At 38.7% G+C, this 25763-nt stretch overlaps 1 protein-coding gene across 3 annotated transcripts in view; it reads left to right on the forward strand.

Moving 5' to 3' along the window:
• The first annotated feature begins 5895 nt into the window (after window positions 1–5895).
• The window catches only part of ZNF326 (zinc finger protein 326), a 29304-nt gene continuing 9436 nt past the window's right edge, over window positions 5896–25763 (forward strand). Inside the window, exons 1-10 of one of the 3 annotated variants that reach the window (XM_074876458.1) lie at window positions 5896–6049; window positions 6548–6622; window positions 12865–12991; window positions 15059–15464; window positions 18220–18418; window positions 20223–20257; window positions 21150–21237; window positions 23520–23634; window positions 24685–24832; window positions 25151–25250. In XM_074876458.1, the coding sequence (XP_074732559.1) occupies window positions 6034–6049; window positions 6548–6622; window positions 12865–12991; window positions 15059–15464; window positions 18220–18418; window positions 20223–20257; window positions 21150–21237; window positions 23520–23634; window positions 24685–24832; window positions 25151–25250 (1309 nt within the window). In that variant the 5' untranslated portion in view covers window positions 5896–6033. Of the gene's footprint in view, window positions 6050–6547; window positions 6623–9850; window positions 10109–12864; window positions 12992–15058; window positions 15465–18219; window positions 18419–20222; window positions 20258–21149; window positions 21238–23519; window positions 23635–24684; window positions 24833–25150; window positions 25251–25763 lie in introns of those variants that run through there. The other 2 variants (XM_074876459.1, XM_074876460.1) reach the window with 2 other exon arrangements.

Below are 25763 nucleotides of genomic sequence, written 5' to 3' on the forward strand. Positions count from 1 at the left end.
CATGCTGCTTCTACCTAAAAAGTGTTTCAAATGCATATGCACTGGCCAAGCTTTCTAGGAAAACAGTGTGAATAAGCCCTTGCTGTGAATGGCACATTGCTATTTCAGCTACTCTGTAAGAGGGCATGTGCGTAACATCTACTTAAATGCAAAGTTTCTTGTGAGGGAACTGGGTTTGTGCCCTTTCTGATACATAAGTATCCATACAGAAGGGTTGAAACATATTGGTAATGAATATGTTTGTGTTAGTTATGTGTTGTTTGGCTTGCCTTTTTTTTTTTTTTTGGAAGGACAGGGAAGGTTAGGCAGGGGGTATGGCACAGACATCTCTAACATGGGACCAAACAGGCAAGTAATAAGCAACTGAAAGAAGTGCTGCAGGACATTGGTGGTCTGACTGACAGTAAAAGGGCAATGAGCAATGACAAGTCCAGTTCTGTCTTTGCTTAGGGCACCTAACACATGTCTGACTCGCCCAGTGTGGAGGCTACAGGGCAAAGAGCTCAGCCAGAGTCCTACACATCTCCAGCAGCACTTTCCTGCGTGATTAGATAATAACTAGAGCTGGCCTCCAAGGAGTGTAAAGTAAAAGTAAATTGTAAATCTAAAAAGCAATAAGCATAATTGCTCATAAGTATTTGCATGCAAGAAAAGTAAGGCACTTCACTGATATTTGCCAGTTACTAATAACTTCCTCTGCACAGATCCTTTTTCCTCTAGGGCTGTGTGATAGTGAAGCTGATATTCTTTCTCTATTCCCAACCAACCAGCAGTTGGAAATCATGCCAAAAATCAAACCAAATCCTGAAATGGGTTCTGCTACCCTCACTTCTGTGTTTCACTGTGACCCAAAAGTTATAGCAATAACTTTTTCTGGCAAGCGTCCACTGCTGCTTGTGGGATAGCAATGGGGCTCCAGCAGGGCTATAGAAGCATGTGAGCTCCAGCAGGTCTGTGCTATGGCACATTTGAAAGCTTCTGGTCTTTCCTGTAAAGGAGCTACATGAAGAAGTTTAAGTTCGGTTGACATTTAATAATTTTTAAGTGGTCATCATAATTAAGTGTTTTTTTTTCTAGTAGGAAAGGGTAACAAGATTAGTATGTTTCTGCAATAGGATGTTTCCACTCCTTCCTGCTGAATTTTAGAGCATTTTTTATGCTTCTGTTGTACAATATATACATACAGAGGCCATAATATTTCAGCTTTGGAAATACCATATTATGGCTCTGATTTATGCTGTGATGATAGACATAAGAGCCCACTGAAATCAGCGTGGCTCTGGATGGTTACCATGGTTCTTCTGCGAGGCTCAGATGAAAGATCTGCTTCTATGTTAATATCTAAGAAGAAACAAAGGGAATTAGATTTCATGTTCTAGAAAGAATCAATGCAATTTTCATATTCCTGCCCCACTCCCCATTGTCCTAAAATGCAAAGAAAGCCACCTCTTGAAAATGGCAAGTGTCAGTGGAGGGGTATGTTAAAAATTTTTAAAAATATATTCCACTGCTGTGAATGCTGTTTTAACGGCACTGGAGAGATGCACTGTTGGAGAGATGTGCTCCTGTAGATTTAAACATGTCAATCACACCTGCTCTAAACAGTTAAGAGACAGAGCTTCCATCAAAGGCCAGAAGACACCCCCACCCTTATTGTCAATGAGATTTAGATCAACTCCACTGCAATGAAATACAGAGGATTTGTTAGCATTAGGCCTCCACAATTGCTAGTACCTGGTTGCTAACCACAGTTGTCAGCAATTGATAGTAATTTTACAGAATTTCTTCAGGTTTGAGACGATGCTTTAAATAAAAGGGTAGAAGAAAATACAGCACTTGGAAAGAGGAGGAGAGGGTGTGGGTAGTTACAGTACTGAACTACAGAAGAGCTGTATTTCACAATAAACGTGCTGCTGTGTGTGCTCAGAGAAATCACTGATTGTTCTTTTATCCCTGTACTGCCCTGAAGAGTTTTAAAAAGAACGAAGAAAACTAAGGAAGCAGCAGAACATGAATTCAAGAGCAGAACGGGATTGCACAGGGAGATTCTACGCTGAACTGAAACATTCATGTTTTGGACCATCGAGAATGAATGAAGTACAATACTGGTCTGTTCCCTTTCTCTTCTTATGTCTCCATTTTGTTTTGCTTTGCTTAGCTTAGATTTTTTCTTTTTTGGAGTCCTGCAGGGAGGAAAGAAGGAGCCTTTGTTTTAAAAATCCTGAACCCAACAGTGGCCCATTGATCATAATTAAGTCTAAAATAATACGCTTTTGCTGACCTGTTTGTATTGAATCCAAAAAATTGTGTGTTATACCTGCTGTAGCCTTGGTCTGCCCCCAGATCCAGTTTCTTCTCCCTGAGGTTCTGGTTCTGGGACAGTAACTTTAAAAGCCCAAATATACCTGTTTGTTTGCAAGGCTGCATGTGAAAGCACCTTCTCTTCTGTCTGGCGCCTGAAGTGCTTGCTGGGATAAGAACAAATTTTTCATAACCGGATGTTCTCTTTGTCACGTATTTTCTTTTCTTTGACAGACTGCTGTCCCCATAACAACCACCTCTGTTGTCAATAACTTCCTCAGATTGTGAAACAACACACAGGATAGCGGTAATTCTCATAATAACACTGGGGGTTGTGTACAAATGCCATGATGTGCATGTGCCCAATTCAGAACTTCCTGAAGTCTGTATGAATCTCTACTGATTTCAACTATCATTGGTTTCTTCAGGGGCTGCTTCTAACCTTTTGAAGTCAGATTTTTAATATGACAAAATATAGAGGCTTAACCCTGTGACTCTTGGTAGTCTAGTATGCTCTAATGAGTAAATATGCTGATGGATTAGTCACAGAACAAATATGCTTTAAGAGAATAGTGGAGAGATTCACAAAAAAGATGACCTTTTCGCATCAAGTCCTTTATCCTACAAATGGGGAGTGTTAGGTGCCTTAGTCCTACTTCTGCTCATTCTCAGTCTGCATCTTTACGGAGACCCACACCACACATGCAGGCAGCGTGCATAGCCCGATCCTGGTTCTAAGGATGCGTGCTCAGGGAAAACCCCTTCAAGGGTCTCCCAGACTGCTCATTCGACTAACCAACTAGTCTGGCTTGGAGTTCATGAGCAGATCACATGCACAGACACAGAACAGAGAACACAATCACATGGAAAAGAGTTAAAAACAGAATTTAGAAAGAAGTAGGACAGACAGTAGCAATCAGTCACAGGGCTCAGCCACACAAACATTGACCAGCAGCCTGCTTACATGCACACAGTTCTTTTTATTCCGTTTCTCAAATCCACCTCTATCTTTTTTGTTCTTCCCTGAGCTACCTTTGTTCCTCTCTTCCATGTCTTTGGCCTTTTTCCCAAACATCTCATAATAATCCTATATAATTTTAACAGTGTCCTGTTCAATCTCAGTGTTTCCCTCTCAGACACCTCATTATAAATCTTGTTCTCCTTTATGCAATAGTCCCCTTAGGTTGCATAGCCTACAAGAGAATTTAATTTATTGAATCCCTCGGTAGGTTTTGCACCAGAGAAACAGCTAAATCATTTACCTTTGATAGTCTTAGGAGTAGCTGATTCAGAAGTTTTGCACCAGGGCAACAGCTAAAACATTCACCTTTGATAGTCTTAGGGGCAGCTGATTCAGATGAATCAGGTTTTCTGGATCTTTGTATTTATTTTGAATAACCATTAGCCAGCTATTCCTGCAGTGATCACAAATCTATCTATTCTGCATGATTTCCTCCCTTCAGAGCTGCTTACTCAATAACATTTTCATTACCCATCTCATCTGGCCCAGCCAGATGCATTGGAAAGGGGTGAGAATCCACTTAGTGCATTCCTCAGCAACTCATCCTGCAGCAGGCATTGAGTCCTCAAGCAGAGATGATACTTTACAGTTTTGACTGCTGCATGTTTCAGGCCACCTGGGAAAATCAGTTTATTCCCACCACATTTGCATTGCATTGTTACCTAGGATAGCTTTTGGATTCTGTGCACATATGTGCTATTTTTTAATTCCTCGCATTTTTTATTTTGCATGCAGCAAAATGCATAGAGCTGTGCCCATGCATTTCCTTGCACGGGAAAAAATTTCAAATATGTTTTTTTCTTGAGAAGAGTCAACATCTGTGCCAGGTTGTGGTGAAGTGGCGGGCAGGCCCAGTGGCACTGGCAGTGGATGCCTTCCAGCAGGAGCCCCTCAGACTGTAACAGCCCACGGGCTGGCCTGCTCCCATCTGCAGGGCAGCGTGATGCTGCTCCTTGTTCTTGTCACCAGCACAAGACTACGACCAGATTGAGCAGTGCTGTGCAGTGCAAAAAAGGCTGCAGAAAAGAGGCCGCTATGTTGCAAACGTGAGGCACACAGCCCTGAACGTATAGGAGAATGCTTATTATATAAATCTTATGTTCTATGCAAGAAACGTCTGGTCTGCACCAGGGTGCACATGTGAAGGGATGGGTGCACAAACAAGTTGGTACGAGGGCTATTTGGACCTTGAAATCACTGCTCTGCCCAAGCATAATGTATCTCTAGCTGAGAAGTCAGGGTGAAGCCGAAGGAAAGATTCCCTTTGGCGGGGAATAACCATTTTCTCTGCATGTATTTCTCCTGCGATGCTGGGGAGAGGAGGGAGCTGAGAGCTACCGCAGGACAGCTCATCAGGGAAAACTGCCGGCTGCCGTGCAGCACTCGCTGGAGCCCGTCTGAGGTGCAAGTACATTCGCATCTGCTGCCATCCAGAGCTCGGGGAGGGAAACTGCCTGACTGCTCTGCCGGACTTAGGTTTTAGTTTAATACAAAACTTGGACTCTGGACCTGGGTGAGTCAAATCTTCTTTTCCTTCAATGGGGTTTTTATTAATTTTCAGATGGGAAGAAATTGGAAGTTTTTGATGACATCCTGTCAGCCACTCGAGACCGAAAGGAGCCCTTTTTCCTCGACAAAATCAAACCCCAGGAGATAGTGGCTGTGCCCACCCTTACAACCTGAAACTTCACGCACAGCTTGTCCTCAGAGACGTTTTCCCAGGTTTTCTGTACCAGATGTGCTTATCGCCATCTCCCTCACATGCTTCCCCCCCCCCCCCCCCCCCTTTTTGTTTCTTTCAGGGTTATATAAAACATTAAGAAACTGTAAGGAACGAAATACTCTCTTCACACAGGACTTTGGGGGTTTTTTTTGCACAATGATGTGTCTGGGGCAAAGTCTGTTTCTTCCTCAAATCTTTGGCTGCATAGAGGAGCACACTGTTATCTTACAACTAACTTAAAATGAAAGTCTGTGTTTACCTGTGTTTCAATGCAGCCTGTTATAGGTGCTGAAATACATTGTTTTGGGATTGAGATATAAATCAGCGTTAGTAGGTTAGGTTCATTGAAGGCGGCATTACAGGGGTGGCATTGCTTAAATAAGCGTTTTATTTTGCAAAACCATTTGGCTTGCACAATGCAGCAGCCCCCGTTGGAAGCTGGCAGGGCCTCCTCACGCCTGGGGCTGTGGAGCTGCAGGGAAGCCACCTATGGCTCCCTCCCACCAGGCCCTGCCTGGCTTCTAGCTCTGCATAAGAATAGATTTTGGTGCACCGAGGGGTGTGTTTTCTGCAGCGGCCACTTCACCGGGGCCCATGGAGGGGGGGGTATGGGAGGGCAGAGATGCGGATGTTTCGCCACTACTAATCCTGGAGCTGCTTCAAGCCTGAGAGAGCGTAACGCCAGAACGCAAAATGGCGGCTGCCAGGGCCCAACATGGCCGCCGCGCAGCCTCCCTCATGACCCAGCCGATCCGGGGGCTCCGCGCCAGCGCCTCATGCGGCGTCGCCGCCGGTCCCGGGCCGCTTCTCTTTGCAGGTCGGCCTGCTCACGTGACGCGGCGCCCGGGCCAATCGCCGTGCGCCGTGGCCGCGCTGCCGCGCGCAGGTCCCTCCTCGCCGTGGTGGAAGGCGCCATTGAGAGAAGCCGGAGTCGTCGCCGGGTTGCCGCGGCCATCAGCCGTCTGGGGGAGCAGGGCCCGCCGCCGCCATGGACTACGGGGAAGGTGAGAGCGCACCCCCAGAGCAAGGGTAGGGCCCGGCCGCCGCCACCGCTGCCGCCGCGCGGCCCGGCCGTGTCTCAAAATGGCAGCGGCCGCTTTGTTCCGCGCAGGACGGAGTCCCCCCTCATCCACCTCCTCGTCCTCCTCCTCGCCGCCCCTCCCGGGTTGGGGGAGCTGCGGCGGCGGCCGGCGGCGGGAGGGCTGCGCGGGAGGAGGGCCCTCCCGGGGGGCGGTGCGGGCGGGCGGGCGGCGCGGGCGGGGGCGGCCCTCCGCGGGGCGAGGCGCCCTGGGGCGCGGGGCGAGCGGGGGGCGAGGGGGAGGCGGCGGGCGGGGGCGGCGCGGGCAGAGACGGGGGGAGCTCGGGGCGAGCTCCGTGAGGGGGTCGTGTCAGGAGACTGGAGATCCGACAGGAGAGAGAGCCGCCTCTTGTTGCGGCTCCCTGTCTCTCCCCTCCAGCTTTTGCTAAGCACTAAGTCATTCTCACTGACCCATCCTCTCCAGCTGAAGACAGAGATTGGAGATTCCCAGATACCCCCATGCATTGTGGTGTGAACATGCCCAGTGGGTCAGTCTCAGGTATGAGCTATAAATACGTCTAACCTGTAAAAAGCGTTGGGGCTGAACAGTCAGTGTTGACAAAAGCAAAAAATCAAACGGGTTATTAAAAGTACGTAACATGGTTTGACTGCACATGTTGTTTTTCTGGAGGAGTTATAACTGGCTGGGAGCGAGACTTGATTTTCATCTTGGGCATGTCAACATGAACTCCTGCACGTTCCAAATCAAAATTGTGAGATCAAGGAGTGGGGATGGGGGGGGAATACAGACTTTTCTTATGATGATGCTTTTTTGCATAAATCAGTATTTTGTTTTCTTATGGACTACTGTCTTTGATTCTTACTACCTCGATTGAACAGAAAGAGGATGTTTCCCCCTCTTGTACAGACATGGAAAAAACAGAACCTGGACATACTTGATTTTTTTCTTTTTTTTTTTAAGTTTACTTTAAAGTTTAATTTAACAGTTTGGGAAGGAATATAGAAAGCATATAAAGTAAATGTGATACAGCAAAAGCTAGCTCTTATTTTTACGCTACCAAAAATACCTCATAGATACAACAAAAAAGAATGCATGTATTTTTGTAAGATTATTAAGGTTATGAGTTTAGTAAGACTCAAGAAATTATTTGACATCTCTTGCCAGCACATAAGCAAGTACTAAAAGAATGTTAGTATAAAAACTTTACCATAAACTGTACCCAGGCTTCATTTACAGATGTCATCAAATAAGTGTTTGTTGTTGGATCTCTTGATACTCTTCCTGGCTGTTACATGCAAATAACAATAATCCAGACACATCTTTGATTGCAGTATGATCATTTTTATGATACATTCCTTGAGTCTTAGCTTTTTTGCCAATGATACTGTTTTGCATTTATCTTTCTCCATAGTAAAATAGTTAAAGTTATGGCCCTGTTTTTTTAATCTTCTGTATTGATTTCTAATTAAATGTCCTCTAGATTTTTAGTAGAAAAGGTTTTTCTTAAGTGGCAGTTCAAGTATTTTGTTGGAAATTTCTCTGTAGCCATTAACTAGAACCTGCTTTTCTGAGATTTGATGACAGTAGTATTAAAGTGAATCCAGGCTTATCCTGTGGGAAGTAACCAATCAAATGTATGTTGTACAATTAGATTGTTCCTTTCATGTACCTCTGTAATAATAGTTTTCATTGTGATAATTCAGCTTTTTATTATTCATAATTAAGTTTAATTATGATGTATGCAGCTTGAAACACTTAACATTAATGTTTATGCATTGTATGTACAGTAAGTACATTATATATACAGTAAGTACAGTAAGTAAATACATTAATAAGGCACGCATAAATCTTTGTCTTACCCCGATTCTGTACAGTGGGCTAAAGGCTATTTTTTTAGGGGTCCAGTAGATGGCGATAGAGGATGGATGTAGAGAGTTTTCATCTTTGCCCGGTTTTCATTTGGGTTCTTGGCAAGGTTCTTCCTGTTGGAAACTTTTAGCCAGTGTGAAGCACTTTTCGTTGGATGGCTGATGACCGCTGTAATTCCACCATTGTCCCTTGCTGCTACTCGGTTTGAGACAGAGACGACATGGCTTGTGGAATAAATTCTGTTAATGTTAATAGAAATATTACTGACTATTCATGTTAATATTTTGATTACTGTAACTTATGCTTTTAATCTGCAAGGAGAAATGGCTTTTGCTGCTATTCCTAAAATTCATCTACATTGTTGGATTGGTTCCTTGTTTTGCATGGGACTTAATGATGTGTTAAAACTTCAAGGTTGTGATCTTAAAGGAGGCATAGTGTTATGAAAAATGTAATGTGCCTGGAGAGAATGTTGTTTAGTATTGCACAATGGATCCTTAAACTTGTTGTAGTCATTATGGATTATGAATTTAAAATATAGGGAAATTTAACTTGTTTCAAACCAGTACTTCTGGTTTTTTATTGCTTAAAAGTTATTTTTATTTTACTGAAGTTTTTTTTAATTTATTTTTTATTACTGCAAGATCTTTCTTCTTTCTCATCTTCCTAGCCTTTTAATGTGCTCCATAGGGAGAACACTAATGAAAATTGTTTCTTTGTGCTGTGAATACAATTTCGATGTTCTCTATTCAAAAGAAAAAGCTTAAAATCAGAGTCCTTTGTACCAAGGGATTCTGAGTCTTATCTACTACATGTTTAACTCCCTAGTTATTTTCCTAAGGAAAATTTGATTTTTCTTCACTATTAAGATTTATTTTGCAGCTATTTTAAACGATCTTTCCACCAGATAATGGCCTTTTTTTTAAATCCGAAGGAATACATATACATTAACATTTTAATTTGTAAATGGAACTTGTCTTTTAGTGTCCCATTCTTTTTTATTTTAGAGGTAATATATCTTTTTTTTCCCTTTGACGTAACTCCTCTTCCCTCTCCCCTGCACCAGTAGACTTTTAAATATGATCTAGAAATGAAAAGTGAGATTGTTCTTTGCAATTCTATTTCTGTACTTCAGTTCAACAGCTCATTCATCCACACTGTATTTATACAAGGGGCTGCGGATACCAAGACCTGATCTATTTGTTCAACAAACTCTGTTTCAGATACTTTGTCAGTGCCTTTATCAGTGCAGATACTTACTCCTTCGTTTTTAAACTTTAGGAGCAAATATGAACCACTTTTTTTTTTTTCCCTCCTCTTTTTCACTCCCTAGTATTCATAGATACACAGATACAATATTTCTTCAAAGGTTTCTTTGATAAAGTTACTATTTAAACTTAAATGAAGTACTACACTTCTAAAGTCTCAGTTTGAGACACTGCAGTTCCTGGTGTTTTTTCTCTAGTGCTTAAGCATGTGTTCTCTTACTATGTGAAACCAGTTTTGCAATCAGTCAGAATAGTTTGCGCAAACAGGCAACTTCTGCCTATCTCCACTGGTAGTGACAGCAAAAGCTAATGTAACAGTGAATGGGGAGCAAGTTACAGGCAGAGAAAATTGATCTGTGCAGATACAGCTTTTTTAATGCTTCATGTCCATCTGTCTTGCTTTAGTTAGTAGAAGAATCAAAAGTGTGAAAGAGGCCAGTGCGAATGGATTTTGATATCTGTGCTTGTGAGGTTTGTCAACTAGTAAGCTATTTGCCTTGAGATTGTAATAATTAAAGCTGTGCGAGTGATTATTATTGAGCTACTACATTCAAAAATTGAAATAGTTTTATTTTTGTTCACCTAAGTGAGTATTGACTGTCTTCTTGTACATTTTCCCCCTTTTTAGGATAAAGCCTATCTGGAGAACAGACTTTCAGAGTAAAGAAAAGCTTAATGCCTGAAGAAGTACTGCACTTCTTAATTTGAATGCAGTATCTTTGTCAAGCTCTGGGCATGAAGTGTAAAATCTATAAATCTTCAATAAAGTTTGCAGCTGACAGAATGACTGAACCAGGAGGCCAGTGGTTGGAATGATAGCTCAGCAGTCTGGAACAGTTAATGAAATGGTTGGAAGGAGATCATAAAATCACCTTCATTAGATCAGGTCAAAGATATGTCTCTCCCACCTCACCAGTATCCTGTATGTCACTGTCCATTTGGGGATGTGGAAGGAATAGTACAAGTACTGCTTTGGTATATTTATATGCCTTCACTGGTTTGCAGCTTGGGACCTTTCTGAACCAGAGACATAGTCTTTGTGTTTAACATCCTTTTAATTTCTTGTCAGTGGATTTATCCACTTTTTTTCTTAAATCCATGCAAATTTCTAGTAACTTCTTGTCACAGAGCAGTTCTAGGACTTAAGTATCTGCTTTGTGAGAAAGGATCAAATTAATTTTTTTAGCTTGTTATTTTTCAGTTTCATTTGCTACCTCCAGTTTCTTGGTAGAAGAAAATCATGCAAGTGATCATCCCTCTTCACTTTCTTGTACCTTTTGTATCTCCTGTTAAACCTTTTCAAACGTGAGTGTATTATAATACAGGTAAATGCAGTGCAGTGAGTCTGGAAAGGATGAGTAAGTTGTTCACTGTTAGGGAGGAGATGGTCATGTCTTAAAGGCAGTGATTTGAGGATTTAGGGACTGGCATAGTTCTACAGCAAGACTGCTGATGTGAGATGACATGAACTGTGGATGAGTAAGGACAGCGTTGAGCAAAAGTGGTTGTCAGAAGTTATCCTGTGCTTGTAAAACATTTTAGTATTTCCTTTCATGCTAAAAATTTTAGACTAAAAATTTATTTCTAAAGTATGCTTCAAACATTTTCTGGAAGAGTTCTTCTGAGTGTGAATGTTTTTGTGTTTTTTTCACTAGTGAACTTCTGGTATATGGACAACACTGGTCACTAATTACTACACTGTAATAGAATTAGATTGCAGTGGCAGAGATCTTGCAGTATGTTGTGTTCTTCCTTGTTGAATGATTTGATTCACCTCTTCAAGTCTTAACCTAATTATTTTTGTGCCATCTCAGGGTTTGTAAATAATAGGGAGCAGGTGAAACTAAGGTAAATTATTGGGTGCTTTCTGGTCAGATATTTCAGTTTTCAGAATGTCAGTGTCTTTTGAATAATATACTGTATCAAAAAAACCTCCTTTTTGTATCTGGGATCATGTAACCTTAATTTCTGTGAAACTGAATTTATTTTATTGACTACCTTACTCTTTTTGCATCTTTATGTAGGCAGTCTTGAGGGTACTCCATTGGATTAGGTGATAGATCATTCAGTCACACCAGAGAGGAATATTAGATGCTGCAATTGGAAGGCTCTGCCATTGCTTTAAAGAGTAACTTTTTGCAGTTTAAGTTGATGCTGTGTGGTGCTACATGATTAGTATTTTGAGAAGGTTTTTTTTGTGCTTTGCTACAGAATCTTTATTGCATGCTTGAAATACGGAAAGGTGCAGTGTGACTTCCATGTTCAAAGTTTTTTTGATTCAGAAGTATCACTTTTAATTTTTTAGAAAGTACCTATGATCATTAGAAGAAAAAAAAAATCAGGAGGAGATCTTAATTTGTTCGAGTCTATTCAGGCATGCTAAGAACATCTGTGTAAAAGTGATACAGTCAGCTCAATACCATTTGCAGAATTCTTGTTTACGGATGTGAGAAAGTAAATGTCAGTGGCTGCCTGGTGCTAACAAGAAGCAGGTACAAACAGGAAATGATATATATTTTTTCATCACTACAGTTATTTTCCTGGAATGATATGCATAGAGAATTACTATGTTTCTTTGAACAGGAAAACTTAAGACTTCAAGTAAGCCTATGGTCCTGTTACCTTCTGGAAAAGTCAATGCTTTACACTTGGAGATTTTGAAATGTATAAAATACTCTTGTCAGAGTGGGCAAGTCTTGGTTTTTGTTTTTATCCTTCCTGTGTTCACTGTTTTTCTTCTCTGCTTTACCTTTTCTGTGAGGCTTGACTTCCCTGACTTTCTCTGTATTATCCAGAAGTTAGTGTTGGTTGGTACAGGGAAGCAGTTTTGGTCACTAGAATGCCAGTGAAGTGCAAATTGAGAACGTTACAGGAAGGCAGTGGATCATACTCGTTATGCAGATCTACGACACTGTTTTAGTGCTTTGAATTGGAGTGGTTCTTTAACCAGAACGTTTACATAGGACTTCCAGTGTTGAGGAGGATGTTGGTTCTTTTGCCAGACTTCATTACAATATATAAAGATGTCATGAAGTGGCATCAGTTCAGCTATGAAATACCAGTATCTTAGTGCAGCTAGTGAACTGCAACTCGGTGGTGATTTGGGTGGATTTTTGTTTGTGCTAGATGGGAGAAAATTCTTTTGTTTGTAGCTTATATATAGAGTCTGCACTGCAGTGTGACAGTTTGTAACCTTGGCCCAGAGTCTCTGTCAGTGTGAGTGAAGGTTTCTTAGGGTGTTGGATAGAGAAGGCGAATGCCCGTGAGCTGTGTGTATTGTTAAAGGGTGGGAAGTAGTCTTAATTCTCCGCTAACTTCTGACATGTTCTATGTAGGGCTTCTCCATTTAATTCTCTTAATTTAACTTGCGTCTGAATTCCAGCTGATGAAACGATAATGCTGAGTTACCCACTACTGGGAAAAAATATGAACTTGATTTCAGTTAAGAGGTGCTCAAACGATGACAAAGACACATGGCTTCCCTAAGCACAGTGTCAAAATTGGTTTGCAACTGGCAGTTTTGTATTTTGTTTGTGAGCTCTGTGGCAAAGAGTAAACCTTTTACTTAAGAATTTAAACTAGATTAATTAATAAGACTTCTTGCTTGCTTTCTTTATAAACATTTTTCTGCTCTTTTTTTAGACATGGACCGTGATTATGGGCATGGAGGCTATGGTGGCCCACGATCCATGGACTCTTACCTTAACCAATCTTATGGGATGGAGAGTCATGGAGGTGGAGGCGGAGGAGGTGGTGGTGGTGGTAACAGGTAAAATAATCCTTCAGTTGTCCCAAGATTTGATCAAATCCAATTTAAGTTTAAATCATTCTGTCTTCTAACTTAAGTGTTCCTGAGGCATGTTGTTATGATTTTGTATGAACACTTCCGTTCTGAGTCTTCATGTTTGATAAATACTGGCAAATACTAAACTGTAAGAGCTAGATTCTTGTAATAATCAGCTTTTTTGTGGAAAAGTTTGACAGTGAAACAATGCGTCTTTGAATGAAAATGGAAAAAGTTTTATTTTTCAGTAATGGCTAGCAATTTGTAGCTGATTGGCCTGACATACCATTTCTGCCATAGCAGACTAGACCTAACTGGTTTAGTGCCTTAGACTGAATCTATCAACATTCCGTTTTCAAGGAACATTTAGGGTGTGTGTTCTTTGGTTTGAATGTGCAGTGCTCAAATGATCTTGGTATTGAATTTGAAAGTCATGTCCAGATTATTTCATTGGCAGGTACTGATTACACTCAAAACTGTGTGCATGTTCTGGGCTGCTTTGTAAGATGGATTGGTCTCAAAATAAAAATTCTGATGCAGTGGTCTTAAGTTGTGTATTTAATGCTAGGATACTGTTACTCTTGCTCTTTCAGATAAAAACAGTAGGGAGCAGCTGATTTGATTAAGGTCTTAATATCGTATTCAAAGAAGCATGCTTTTCAGAGTAGTGATTCTATCTTGGAGGAAATAAAATGTGAAGAAAACTTAGATATCTGATGGTTTTCTTGTGTGCGCCCTTGAATTCTTGTCTGGCTGTAGCCAGACTACTGTATGATTCTTGCTGTAGTCGCTGTGGTGCCACTGGGCAGGGACAGTACTAAGTAGGAAGGCTGGAAAAGTGTTGTGTTTTGCTGCATGGTTCTGTTAAACATTTTATTTAAGTATAATTTGTTTAATGATAAATGTTAAGATTCACTTAAAAGTCTGAGCAGAGATTCAGGAATGAGCTGTACCTACCATATAGTAATCTGCATATGATTGAGGTTGAATGACTACTTGAACACCGAAATGTCTCTTGCCATGTAACGTTAATATTGTGCATGGGCTCTTTCTGTAGAGAGTGTCATTTTCTGTGTAGCTTTAGGTCTTCTGAGACTATTTTAAAATGAAGGCATTTACTTACTGTAGATACAGTTAGTAGTTTGAGTCTGTTCTAGTTTATATTTTATCAGTCGAGGGGTTGTCTTTCCCAACTCCTGCTGAATCACCCTATTATAACCCTACAGGGACACTAATGTGTTTCCCTTCCAAGTGGTTACAAATATTGTTGATTTCTATCCTAACACACATCCCCCCCCACCCCCAGGCAAAGCGAACTCTTGGTATATAACTAAAGATTTCAGCTTCTGGTTACTCTACTCTGAAATTCCAAGGACTGTTTGTGTCCACTGTGCATGCATTGAGTAGAGTTTCAAAATCCTGAGTTGCTAGACTTAATGGTCTGCAGGTGAAAGATGGATACACTGAAGGTCATGAACTCTTTGATTGGGAGACTGAATTTTACAGGGAAGAAAATTTCCAAAAAATACAAATATGAATGGAAGAGCATGTGTATTTTACGTTTAAAATTAGAACTGTTGAGTGTTTAAGACTCACATCTGTACCACTAAAATTTTTTTTACTATTTTTTTCCTCAGTTCAGAACTAAGCCACCTTTTAACTGCTGTTTAACTGTTAGACTATGAGGGCATGATTTTGAAGAAAGGGTAGTTTGACTAGCTTATGAATGTCTGCAGGTGATGATGTTCGTGAGACTAGGGCTGGGCTCTAATAATGTTTAATAAATAAATGTTGCCGAAAATTTTAAGTAAACAAAGTTCAGGCATACTGAACTTTAGAATTGTTTGTAGCAAAAATGGCTCAGATAGCTTTCTATCTGGTCATAGTGTGACTTGCCCAGCCCTAATCAAGATTAAACAATAACACAACTGTACAGACCAGTTTAGTAATAAATTGATTTTAGTTGATAAATGTCACCTGATAACTTGTCTTTTGAAATGTATAACATTAGTAAGCTTACTTTTTTTTCTCCTCACTGTGCAACTTTTCCAGGTTTGGACCTTATGAGTCTTACGACTCCGGGTCTTCTCTGGGTGGGCGAGATCTGTACAGATCTGGCTATGGTTATAATGAACCCGAACAAAGCCGCTTCGGAGGTAGTTATGGTGGTCGATTTGACAACTCCTACCGGAATAGCCTTGACTCTTTCGGAGGTAGAAACCAGGGCGGGTCTAGCTGGGAAGCACCTTACTCCCGTTCAAAATTGAGGCCTGGGTTTATGGAGGACAGAGGAAGAGAGAGTTACTCTTCCTACAGCAGTTTTTCTTCACCCCATATGAAGCCTGCACCTGTAGGCTCTCGGGGGAGAGGAACGCCTGCTTATCCTGAAAGTGGATTTGGAAGCAGAAACTATGATGCTTTTGGAGGACCATCAACAGGCAGAGGCCGAGGCCGAGGAGTAAGTACAGAATCTTTTCAGATTCTTTTCACTAGACACTCTTTTAAACCCTTTCAAGACCACTGCTTTAAAATGAATGCACTGTTCAGTACAGTGTGGGTTTTTTGTCCAAGCAAACTATCATGGTTGACAATGTTGTTTACCCCCTTGAAGCTTCTTCAAGTAGAACCCAGTCCCTCTTTCTGTTGAAAGTAATGAGTAATAGAAGACTAGTTGATAAGGTTTGTTAAATCTCTCCTTTTGTTTGAAAGGTGAAGATAAAAGTAATAGGTTTGGTCTAAAAGGGATTAAAAGGACTTGCATTTTTCCTTGTAAACACTAGCATCTTTGCTGCTGGTGGGGAAATTCTTGAATATTGTAAAAGTTTAATTCAAAGTCTTTTGAAGTTTTGAGTAGGTTAAAGGTGCAATGTATAAGCAAAAAATAAAACCCAGGTTGTGAATGCTAGAGTAGTTTTTGTTTCCTGTAATGGTAAAAGTTTTAGCTAATTCTTTAATATGTTGAACACATGCTTTATCAAACATCAAGTCTTCTTTTAAGCTTAATTCTTACTCTGACTTGTGTATTGGAAGGGTGACGGGGAGGAAATGGCAAAGGTGGGTGGCTAGCAGTTACAGTGATTCTTTTTCAAAATTAAAGCATGGTTAAAGGGGCATCATCAACTTGAAATCAAGTCCTTTCACAGAATTGAGAGTAATTTCCAGATAGTGTGCCTAGTCCTGCTACTTGTAGTTATTTTGTTTTGAAGACTTATGTTCTAACTCCTTTTCAGTGGATTCCTTTCCAGTGTAGGATGTAAAAACTGTATGTCCAAGAATCAGCAAGATTAACTGTACACAAAATAGTGGATCGCAGTTTGGAGAAGCAATGCTTGATGATAAATGAGTTAAGGGGGGAAAAAAACCCGAACAAACAAAAAACCAGAAGAGGATTTAAAAAAAATCCTGACAGAAGTACTAACTTTTAAGTTGATGGTGTCTCTTTATCTTGGTTTTATAATCCCAATTCTGATCAAGTTTTTTTATAAGCACGAAGAGTTCAGTGAACACTTTTCTGCCTGTGCCTCTAGGTGTAACTTATCTTTTAAAATTCTGAAGTGTGCCATATTTCTTTGGGAAGCAATTCTTTAGCATTAAACCATACAACTTGTTTGTAGCTTGAAGTGTAGAGGAAGATTATTTTTTTACTGGGTCTTTTAAATGCCTAACTGTGTGGTGGTTTTGTTCCAGAAAGTTTACTTTGCAGCATTCTTGAGTACTATAGTTGCCATATTCAAATTTTAGCTTAGATTTGCACATGGCTGCTAGCTAGTGTGTAGCGTGGTATGAGAAATAGATTCTAATCTTTATGTTTCTCTGCTTGTGAAGCTGAAAGTGTTAGGTTCTTAAGCTTGGATGCCATCCTTTCAGAACTCATTTAGATCTGAAAGTTTTGTGCAGTTACAACCAAGTAGCCTTATTTCTTTTTTGTTTTGCTCTTGAAATTTATCTTTTTAGTCTTTTATGTAATAAAGGAGAATGTAAAGGCTAAACTACTTACCATATGTAAAATGCATTGCACCTTTAATAGATAGACTGTCTGTTTAAAAAAAAAGTACCTGAAATTATCCAAGTGCATACTTCATGTCAGATTTATATGTGTACAGTGTAAATGTACATGCTAGATAGTTCTATAACTATTTCAACTAAATAAATTAACATGGAGATCTTGTGCATGGACTTTGATTAAGAAAAGTGCCTGTTTTGGTACATTCTGCCTGTCATTCAAAATGTGTTCAAAAAAAAGTCATATTTTTCACAAAGTATTTGAAGTTATTTTTATGTTCTTTTAACATAACAAAAACATTGAAGTTATTTTTACATTCTTTTAACTTTGATAGTGTAATACTAATTCTCTTCTCATGGCAAAACAAATATTTCTGCTTATCCGAGTCACCCATCCAGTCAGTGGGCTCTCTTCTGCCATTTATTAATCAAATAAGTGAGTTAATATTAAGAAGTATGTTAGAACTTCTGAAAATATTGCAGCTACTTAAAATCTCTCTCTTCAGATCACTCATTATTCCATGCTGTCAGAGGGGTAACTTTCATAAACAAGTGTCCACAAATGACTGTACAGCATTTTAGAAATAATAGAAAGGTTTAGTCTTTCAACTGAATTTTCATTCCTATTGCTGCCATGTTTTTATATCACTCCCTCCAGGCCCAATTTTTAAATTCTGAATGTATTGAACTCAGTGTAAAGATAAAGAAAGAATGAGCTTCCTTCAATTAATTGCTGTTTCACATTGGACAGCAGCCTTTACTTATTTTTCAAATCACTGCTAATCATTTGGCATAAAGAAGTTTGCTTTTTTTTTTAAAAAAAAAAATTTTTGACTACTCACTGAAGTGTCAAAACCTGGGTTGGTTAGCTCTGTTTTCTCCCAGAGGGAGAAGTCGTTCATCATCTAGAGAATCTGAAGAGAGGAGCCAAGATGTTAGGCTGAGATATGAACTCAGCTAGACGTGTTCATTGTCTGGACAATGGTTCTGAATAAGCAGAAACACAGTTTTTACATATGTATTCATTCTACTGGACAACACCCACAAAGCCATTGCATAACACAACATCAAACCAGGAGCTTAAATTTCCCCTGCATTTTGCTCTAGAATGCAGAGTTTACTTAGTTCACAGTTTTATTGTACCAAGTAATTGTTTTATTTTCATTGATTTCATATACTAATACTTTTCTCTTAATTTCACAAATTTTCAGCATATGGGAGACTTTGGAGGAATGCACAGACCTGGAATTGTTGTTGACTATCATAACAAACCCAGTCCTGCAGCAGTTGCTGCAAGAGGAATAAAAAGAAAAATGATACCACAGCCATATAACAAACCTGGTGGGACATTTATCAAGAAGCCCAAAATGACAAAACCTATTTTGAAGCTGAGCCAGAAAAAATCACCTAGTAAGTAACGAGTGCTAAAATTAACTTAAAATCACTATTTTTTTAATTAATTGGGAATTATTTTGGTTTAATATTCAGAAAGAAGGCTGTATGTGCGGTTTTGTAGTTCTTCGTTTTCTACCTTTGAAGTACTCCACAATAGATTTTATGAATTTACTCCTCTAGCTCTTCTACTGCAAAGATAATTTGCTGAATGAAATTGATTATTTTGATGTGTTTAAATATGTGCTGCTGAAGACTGTTTCATTCAGACTTTATAATGATAACTTCCTAGAGGGAAATTTTCACCACTGAAAATAAATAATTTCATATCTCAGGTTGCCTTAAGTGACAATGCCTGACAAATATTAAAATGTGCCCTTGCATGAGCCTTGGCCCTGCTGTCCAAATACTTTGACAGATATAAAAAATAGTACATCAACTACAGTGCAGCTAAAATAAAGGGATAAGGTGTGGGTGGAGAGGAGAGGGAATGGTGGGCAAACTGAGAAAACAGTGAAAATTTTACAGAGTAATTTATGAAAGGCAGAGAGAGATTGCTCCTTCTTGTAAATGAAAGGCTGTAATGAAATGTGATAGATATATGATAGATAAACTGGAAATATAAATTGCAAAGTACTAGTGGCGCTTGATTTGTTTAGCTTCCATAAAGATGTCCTACAACTCTAGTAATTTAGATACTGTAGGCAAAGCTGTAGGAAAAAAATCACTAATGAGGTTTGAATAAATTACTTGCTTTGAGGGAATGTAAACTTGAGTATTAAATATTACGAACAGTATGTACATCAGTCAAATTTTAGTTTTTTGTGCTTCTAATTTTCTCAGTAATTTGGATCTGCAGTTTTTTATATAGTTTGGTTTCAAATCACACCTGAAAAACATTTAAAATTACTTTAGCTCAAAGCTTGCAAAGTATATGCACAGACTTGGCAGAAACTTCCACATTAAAATTTTATTTTTGATTTTGTAATTCTAGTTTACTGTGTTACAGAACTGTTCCTTTAACTTTAGAGTACTGTAAAAATTTCAGGCGTTGGGCGTATAGAATATGTTCCTCTGCCTTTTGTATAGGGAACATTGTTGCTGGACTTGCCAGCTTTGTTGTGATGAAATGGCATCTGTAAAATACACATCCAGGTGTACCAGACTTGCATTTCAAAGTTCTCCCTCTTAGCTCTTCTCCTTTCACTACTTTTGTAGGTTCTCCTTTTCTGAACTACCTTCAGACAGAGCACTTCTAATTTATTATCTGTTCCCCCACACTGATTTCCACAATCCAAGGACCAATGTACTACATAATATTGAAGTTACTTTAGAAGTGGAGTAGATAATGCCTATTAGAATGTACTTTTAATCAACCTGTCTTGTGTCTCTGAGACTGGGGGGAAGAAACTGTTGGTTGGCTTAACAATTTTCTGAAACCTTTAAGTTTCAGAATGCTCTAAGCCATATCATGTAGTTGAAAACTAAAAGTGGGCGACAACTAATAGAAAATTGGATGCAATTGGAATACAATATATGTATGAAAATATATCTCAAAATTATATTGTCCTTTCAGTCTTGCCTTTCTTATTTTGTGGAGTTAGATATAGGTGATAGCTTCTAGAAGGCTATTTAGTTTATATTGCTAAGGAAAACTGTTTATACACTTAGTATTAATACTAAAATATGATAAATTGTAGATGTAGACTGTCCTAGCTGCATAACAAGATGATTTTTTTCCTAAATGTGTTATTGCCTTAAAATGAATTGACAGTGACAGCACTTTTGCATTATTTATTTCTTCCTCATTTTATGTTTATAGACATGAAGACATCTTTCCAGGATTCTACTATAGAGGTAAAGATTCCCAGAACTGGAAAATACTTGTGATTCTTTCAGACATTTGCACAGTATACCTTAAGGTGTATAATTATTAAGCTAGAGTTATAAAAATTAAGCTCTTAAGTTTAGAAAAACTTATATTGATTTTTTTTTCTTCACTTTATGTAAAACTGTCTTTATTTTAGTGGCAGCCTGAAATCCTTACTGATTTTGAGTGAGAGAAACAGCTTGTGCAGATAGCCTGGAAAATGAATTTTAAAGTGTATTTGTAGACCCTGCCTATTGTAATGCATAAAGAGTTGTCATATGAATACTTCTCATGTTGTCATAGGTAGTCAGCCTGAGTTTGTACACATATGACTTGCTTGGGTGGGTTGGGAAATGAAGTAGAAGATGACAGGGAGATTACTAAACAGTAGTGAGGAAGAATGGATAAGATGCACATCAAGGAGAGAGGGTAGATTAAAAAAGAACCAGTGTTAACAGATGTTCTCTGATGGGGTACAAGTTAATTCTCACCTACAGAAAGATCAGTTGCAACAATATGTAAGAACGTGATTAGTAAGCTAACTCTGTATATATATGTGTGTATATATATATTGGTTCCAAGCTGAAGGACTGAAATGATATTTTCCTTCTTTCTGAGTGGAGGTATTAACATATTCTCAACTAAGTATTTAAAAGTCTGAATCGGAAGCCAGAATGTGTAGAAGACAATTTTGATTGTGGAACTAATTCACAAACACTTCAAGGCCTTAAGGAGAAATGCATACTTGAAGTGTTTGTACACTGATAAAAATAGCAAGTAACAGATTATTGGAAATAAGTTGCACTGTCTTTTTCTGGATTTAGAATGGCATTGCTTTGGTTTTTTTTCTTATGAAATTTATGGATTTGACTTTATTAGGAAATTGAAGTGGACACCAGTGGTGCGGTAGTAATATATGAAGATTTTACGAGAGACGCTTATGATCTTGGATATCAGACTTTTGGAGGTAAGTCAGTTTGCTTTGTCAGGTAAGGTATTGTAGGTATTGTATTTGTGTGATTTTGAATAGATTAAGTAAGCGTGTATATATGACCTCTGGTAGTTACTGAGTAGCATGAGTTTTTTTCTAAAGAGTTTATAAATTCAGGCCATGGAGAAGATTGTAACGTCCACCCATCACTTGTTTGTTCTTCACGTGTTTATTGTCTCTCTGCTTTCTGATCATCTCTGTACGTTGTTGTTTGACTTGTTTTAATTTTTGTGAGATTAAATGGACTTCTATGCTTACTGCCATTCCATTGCTTAAATGTTGTTTATCCCACTGGTTCATCAACATATCCTGTGTGGCTCATCCCACTGGTTCATCACACATATCCTACTATCTGACCAACCTCACCCTTAAATCCTAGGTGAGTCACTTCTATAAAAGTTTATTTAGTTAATTTGGAGAGCTGCTCTCAAGCACACAGGGTTCATTTCATGTGCAGTCTTAATGAAACAGGTTAATTATTAGTTTACATAAAATCAGTTAAAGTGTATATTAACTGTAGTGATTTCAAACACATACACAAAGAAATCCAGTGTTAAGGCTGAAACTATTTTTAGTCTACTTTCCCTGGTGTGCTGCCCTATTGCGTATGTATTATAATCTGGTGGTAAGGAGTGCTGGAAATTGGCAGCCAACTGATTAGTTTCTTTTCTTGAAATAGTAAATTTTAAAAGGAATTTTTTTTAACTGTGTGGGTTCTCTAATTTTTAAGAGTTTGCATAAGTGCACTGAAGGAAAGTGGGAGCCATTCTGGGGAGTCCCAGTTTATATGTAGATTCAGGTTTCTATTCCCCAGCTTGTAACAGGATGAGCACTGGAATTTGTGAGCTTGAGGGGTAAGATACAGGCCATTTCACTCCACAGAATGTCATACCAGATGATTTTTACAGCAATAAAACAAGTGATCCTTTGCATGTTTCCAGGGTTGGGGATAAGGCACTAAGTAAAATTTAAATCCTGAGATCAATGATGGGAATTGCTTCTGTGGGTGGGTGGTTGTTTTTTGTTTTCATACTGAATTTAAAAAAATACATACCTTTTGGATAGGAGTTTTTCTCCTCTCTGCATCAGAGTAATTTTTGAAACTTTCCTACAAAATAAAAAACCTTGGGGTAATTGGTAATGAAGTGTAAGCTGTTAGTCAGTGGAAATGTTTTCAGTACTCAGTGACGCTTCAGAACCACAGACCTTTTTGCAAGGTTTTTTGTGTTTGTTTTTTTTTTTTTTTTTAAATTATGCTGCTGTACATTCCTTTCTGTTGCTGTTTGGATGGATGCAGTTTTCATGGAGGCTGACCTCTCTCCTAAGGTTGAACTGCAAAAGAAAACTAAGAGATCCTCTTTTTCCTGCTCTAAAACTACCCGCTGAATAATACTCTAATGTTTCCCTTTGTCCATAGGCTTCTAAAGCTGACATAGGAAAGGTGAACATAAGTACACTTATGCAAAAAGTCAATGTCCTTAGTCTTTAATATGCAAAGCTAATTTCTAGTCATTTATTTGTTTGCACTCTTATATTTCAGGTGATATTTAATGAAGTTGTTCTTTAAAAGCTTGGTTGGGTTTTTGTTGTGTGGTGGGATTTTTTTTGTTGTTGTTCCCCCCCATCCCCCAGCTGGCTCTTCCTTCACTGGTTTATTTCTTCAGCTGAAAATCTTTGGAACATTTTTCTTTGAAATCAGGCAGAGTCTAGTGGGGAAAAGTAATAAAGTTGTTGAAGTTCAGGTTGGGTACCATACCTTAATGAAACACTGCCTTGACTCTTTTATGAGAACCTTTGACTTTGGAAACTGCCATCTCAGCAGAAGAGAATGGCTTTAGATAGTTTCTTTTTATGTAAGGGGATTGTAGCAATGATGCTCTAAAACCGTGGAGAGTTTTAAATAATCTGTTTCTCCCCATGCACCCCCAGTACCCTTTCATGGTTACTGACTTGAAGCCTTTAATAACTAGGGCCTAACTCTGACTTTCCTCACTTTTATAAATGTAATCTAGAGTGTAACCCCTTAACTACTAAGTTTGCATTGTTGGAAAGCAAATATTTAAATTGGTTGTCTTTAGAGGAGGAAAACAAAACTTCTACGGCATTTAAATAAGCCATTGAACCACTTTGGTATAGGATCTTTCTCTGCATTTTGAGGTGTTTCTGGAGGAGACAGGGAAGACAGATACTTTTACTTGGCTTTTTCTTATTTGTTGGGTTTTCTTTTTTTGAATGTAACATTTTAAAATCCTGTTAAGATGGCAAAGGAGAAGTTAAAAGTGAGGAAGAAGAGAAGCGGCGAATTGAGGCCAGAAGAGAGAAGCAAAGGCGTAGAAGGGAAAAAAACAGTGAAAAATACGGTGATGGATACAGGTTTGTGCTGTAACTGCTGTCTTGTGTGCAGTGTTTTTCTTCCCCTTTATCCTTCTGTAAGAATATGTTTTTGTTCCTGAAAGCCCCTTTGGACTGATTTCAAGAAAATAAAATGCAATGAAGAAATGAGCAAAAAAACCCTATGCTTTGCCACCCCCCAAACCCCCTGTCCCCAAAACAAAGCCAAAAAACTAACACAGACAAACTCAAACCAAAGCCCAGCACCCAAATACTGTGACTTAGAAGAGTGGATGTTTCACTGGACGTCTGCTGTATCAGAAAATACACCATTTCCTAACCCTTTCTCCCTGACAGATGAACCAATGCAGAGACAGCTTAGAATGGTACTGCCTTTGAAGTATATGTTTCAGTTAAATATATATTTATGCTGACTTAATAAGCTGTTAGAAATTTACTTTATTCTGGTTTTATATGTAAGGTGAGCAGAAATTATAGCAAAAATAAGTAGATAGTTCGGTAACTTTTCTTAGTTACACAACTACACTAACAACAGTTAGCCAAGCGGGCTGATGGCCAGCACTGTACAAAACGATTCTGTGTCAGCATGGTACATGATCATAGCATTAGTGCCTGTTCCTCATTGTACAGAGGAAGCCATATTGCCTTATAAAGATTATATCATTTTGATGAGCTTTACATTAATTCTTTTGACTAGCTGTAGTTAGGAAGTTGTGGACTAGCCTGACTATGAGAAGTACTAGAAAAGGTGACACAAACTAGAAGGCTGTTGATAGATATACTCACGGAACAATGTGGCTTTTAAATGGCTAGCTTCTGATTTCCACCATTTTCACCTTCTGCACAGATAATTCCTTACTCAGACTGGCCTGATTTATATTTGGTTCTTGTAGCAGTTACCTGTAATGGTAAAATACTGAAATTTTGTTTTTTCTTTTTCACTTAGGCTTCTTTAAACAATGCTTTTCCCATTCCTTTTCTGATTAGGTTTGTCAAGTCCTCATAGTTTTGAGGAGAGAAGAAAGAATGTTTCATTAATAGTAATATTATTTAATGTATTTATCTTGATAGAATGGCATTTACGTGCTCATTTTGCAAATTTCGAACATTTGAAGAAAAAGAAATTGAGTCACATCTAGAGAGTGCAGCTCACCAGGAAACATTGGATCATATCCAGAAGCAAACCAAATTTGACAAAGTAGTGATGGAATTTCTTCATGTAAGACAACTGTTTTTTGATCTATATAATACTTTTACATTAGAATGTAATTATAATTTACCATTTATCTTTAAAATATGCTTAATTTATCATCATTATTCCTTTTGCAGATGACTTTTGGCACAGCATGTATTACTGAAAGTTGATGCAAATTCAGAGTCTGTAAAATGGTGTTACTTTTACAATTAAAAGTAGTGTCTTAAGAAAGAGCAATTACTTGCTATTTATTACAGAGCTATTCTGAGTAATACTTTGAGTATTGGAATATAAACAATGGTACATCAAATGTTACATTTTTTTTTTTCTGATTCTCTGTAGGAGTGCATGGTGAATAAATTCAAGAAGACAGCTATGCGTAAGCAACAGACAAGTAACCAAACGGAAAATGCTCAAGCTGCTGAAAAAGATATAATGGAAGGTGAGTAATGTTTTTTATGTGAAAGTAGATACTGTGGACCTCTACTTGTCCTTTTCTCCTTTCATTCTTCTTCAAACTTGATAAAATGTTTGGATTAAAATGATTAATTTTCACACCTTTTCTGTACCTGGTTGGGATTCCTTGCTTCATTTCTGATATAGTATGGAATGTAAGCAGTGGGAAATAACAAACCTTATTTATGTTGGCTACGCAGGTAGCCTTCTCAGAAAGTAAGATAACACTGTGCTAGGTACCTGACAAACAGAATTATGTGGGCTTTGCCACAGTCTTATTCTGTATAATGCATGAGGACTAGCAACAGGTGGATGCAGATAGATTGAAAGAGAGTGTGTAATAAAGCAGCAAGGTGATAATGGTCAAATACGATGACAAGGATCTGGGTAATCTAGAGTGGGATAGTTGCTGTGGTTGAGGGATGCTGACAAAAGGAGTTTGAGCACTTTCTTGGCTACCCAAGATGCATCTTGGCCTGAATTTTTTTCCCCTTGCTGC

The sequence above is a fragment of the Strix uralensis genome, chromosome 8, assembly GCF_047716275.1.
Source record: "Strix uralensis isolate ZFMK-TIS-50842 chromosome 8, bStrUra1, whole genome shotgun sequence".
NCBI classification, from domain to species: Eukaryota; Metazoa; Chordata; class Aves; order Strigiformes; family Strigidae; genus Strix; species Strix uralensis.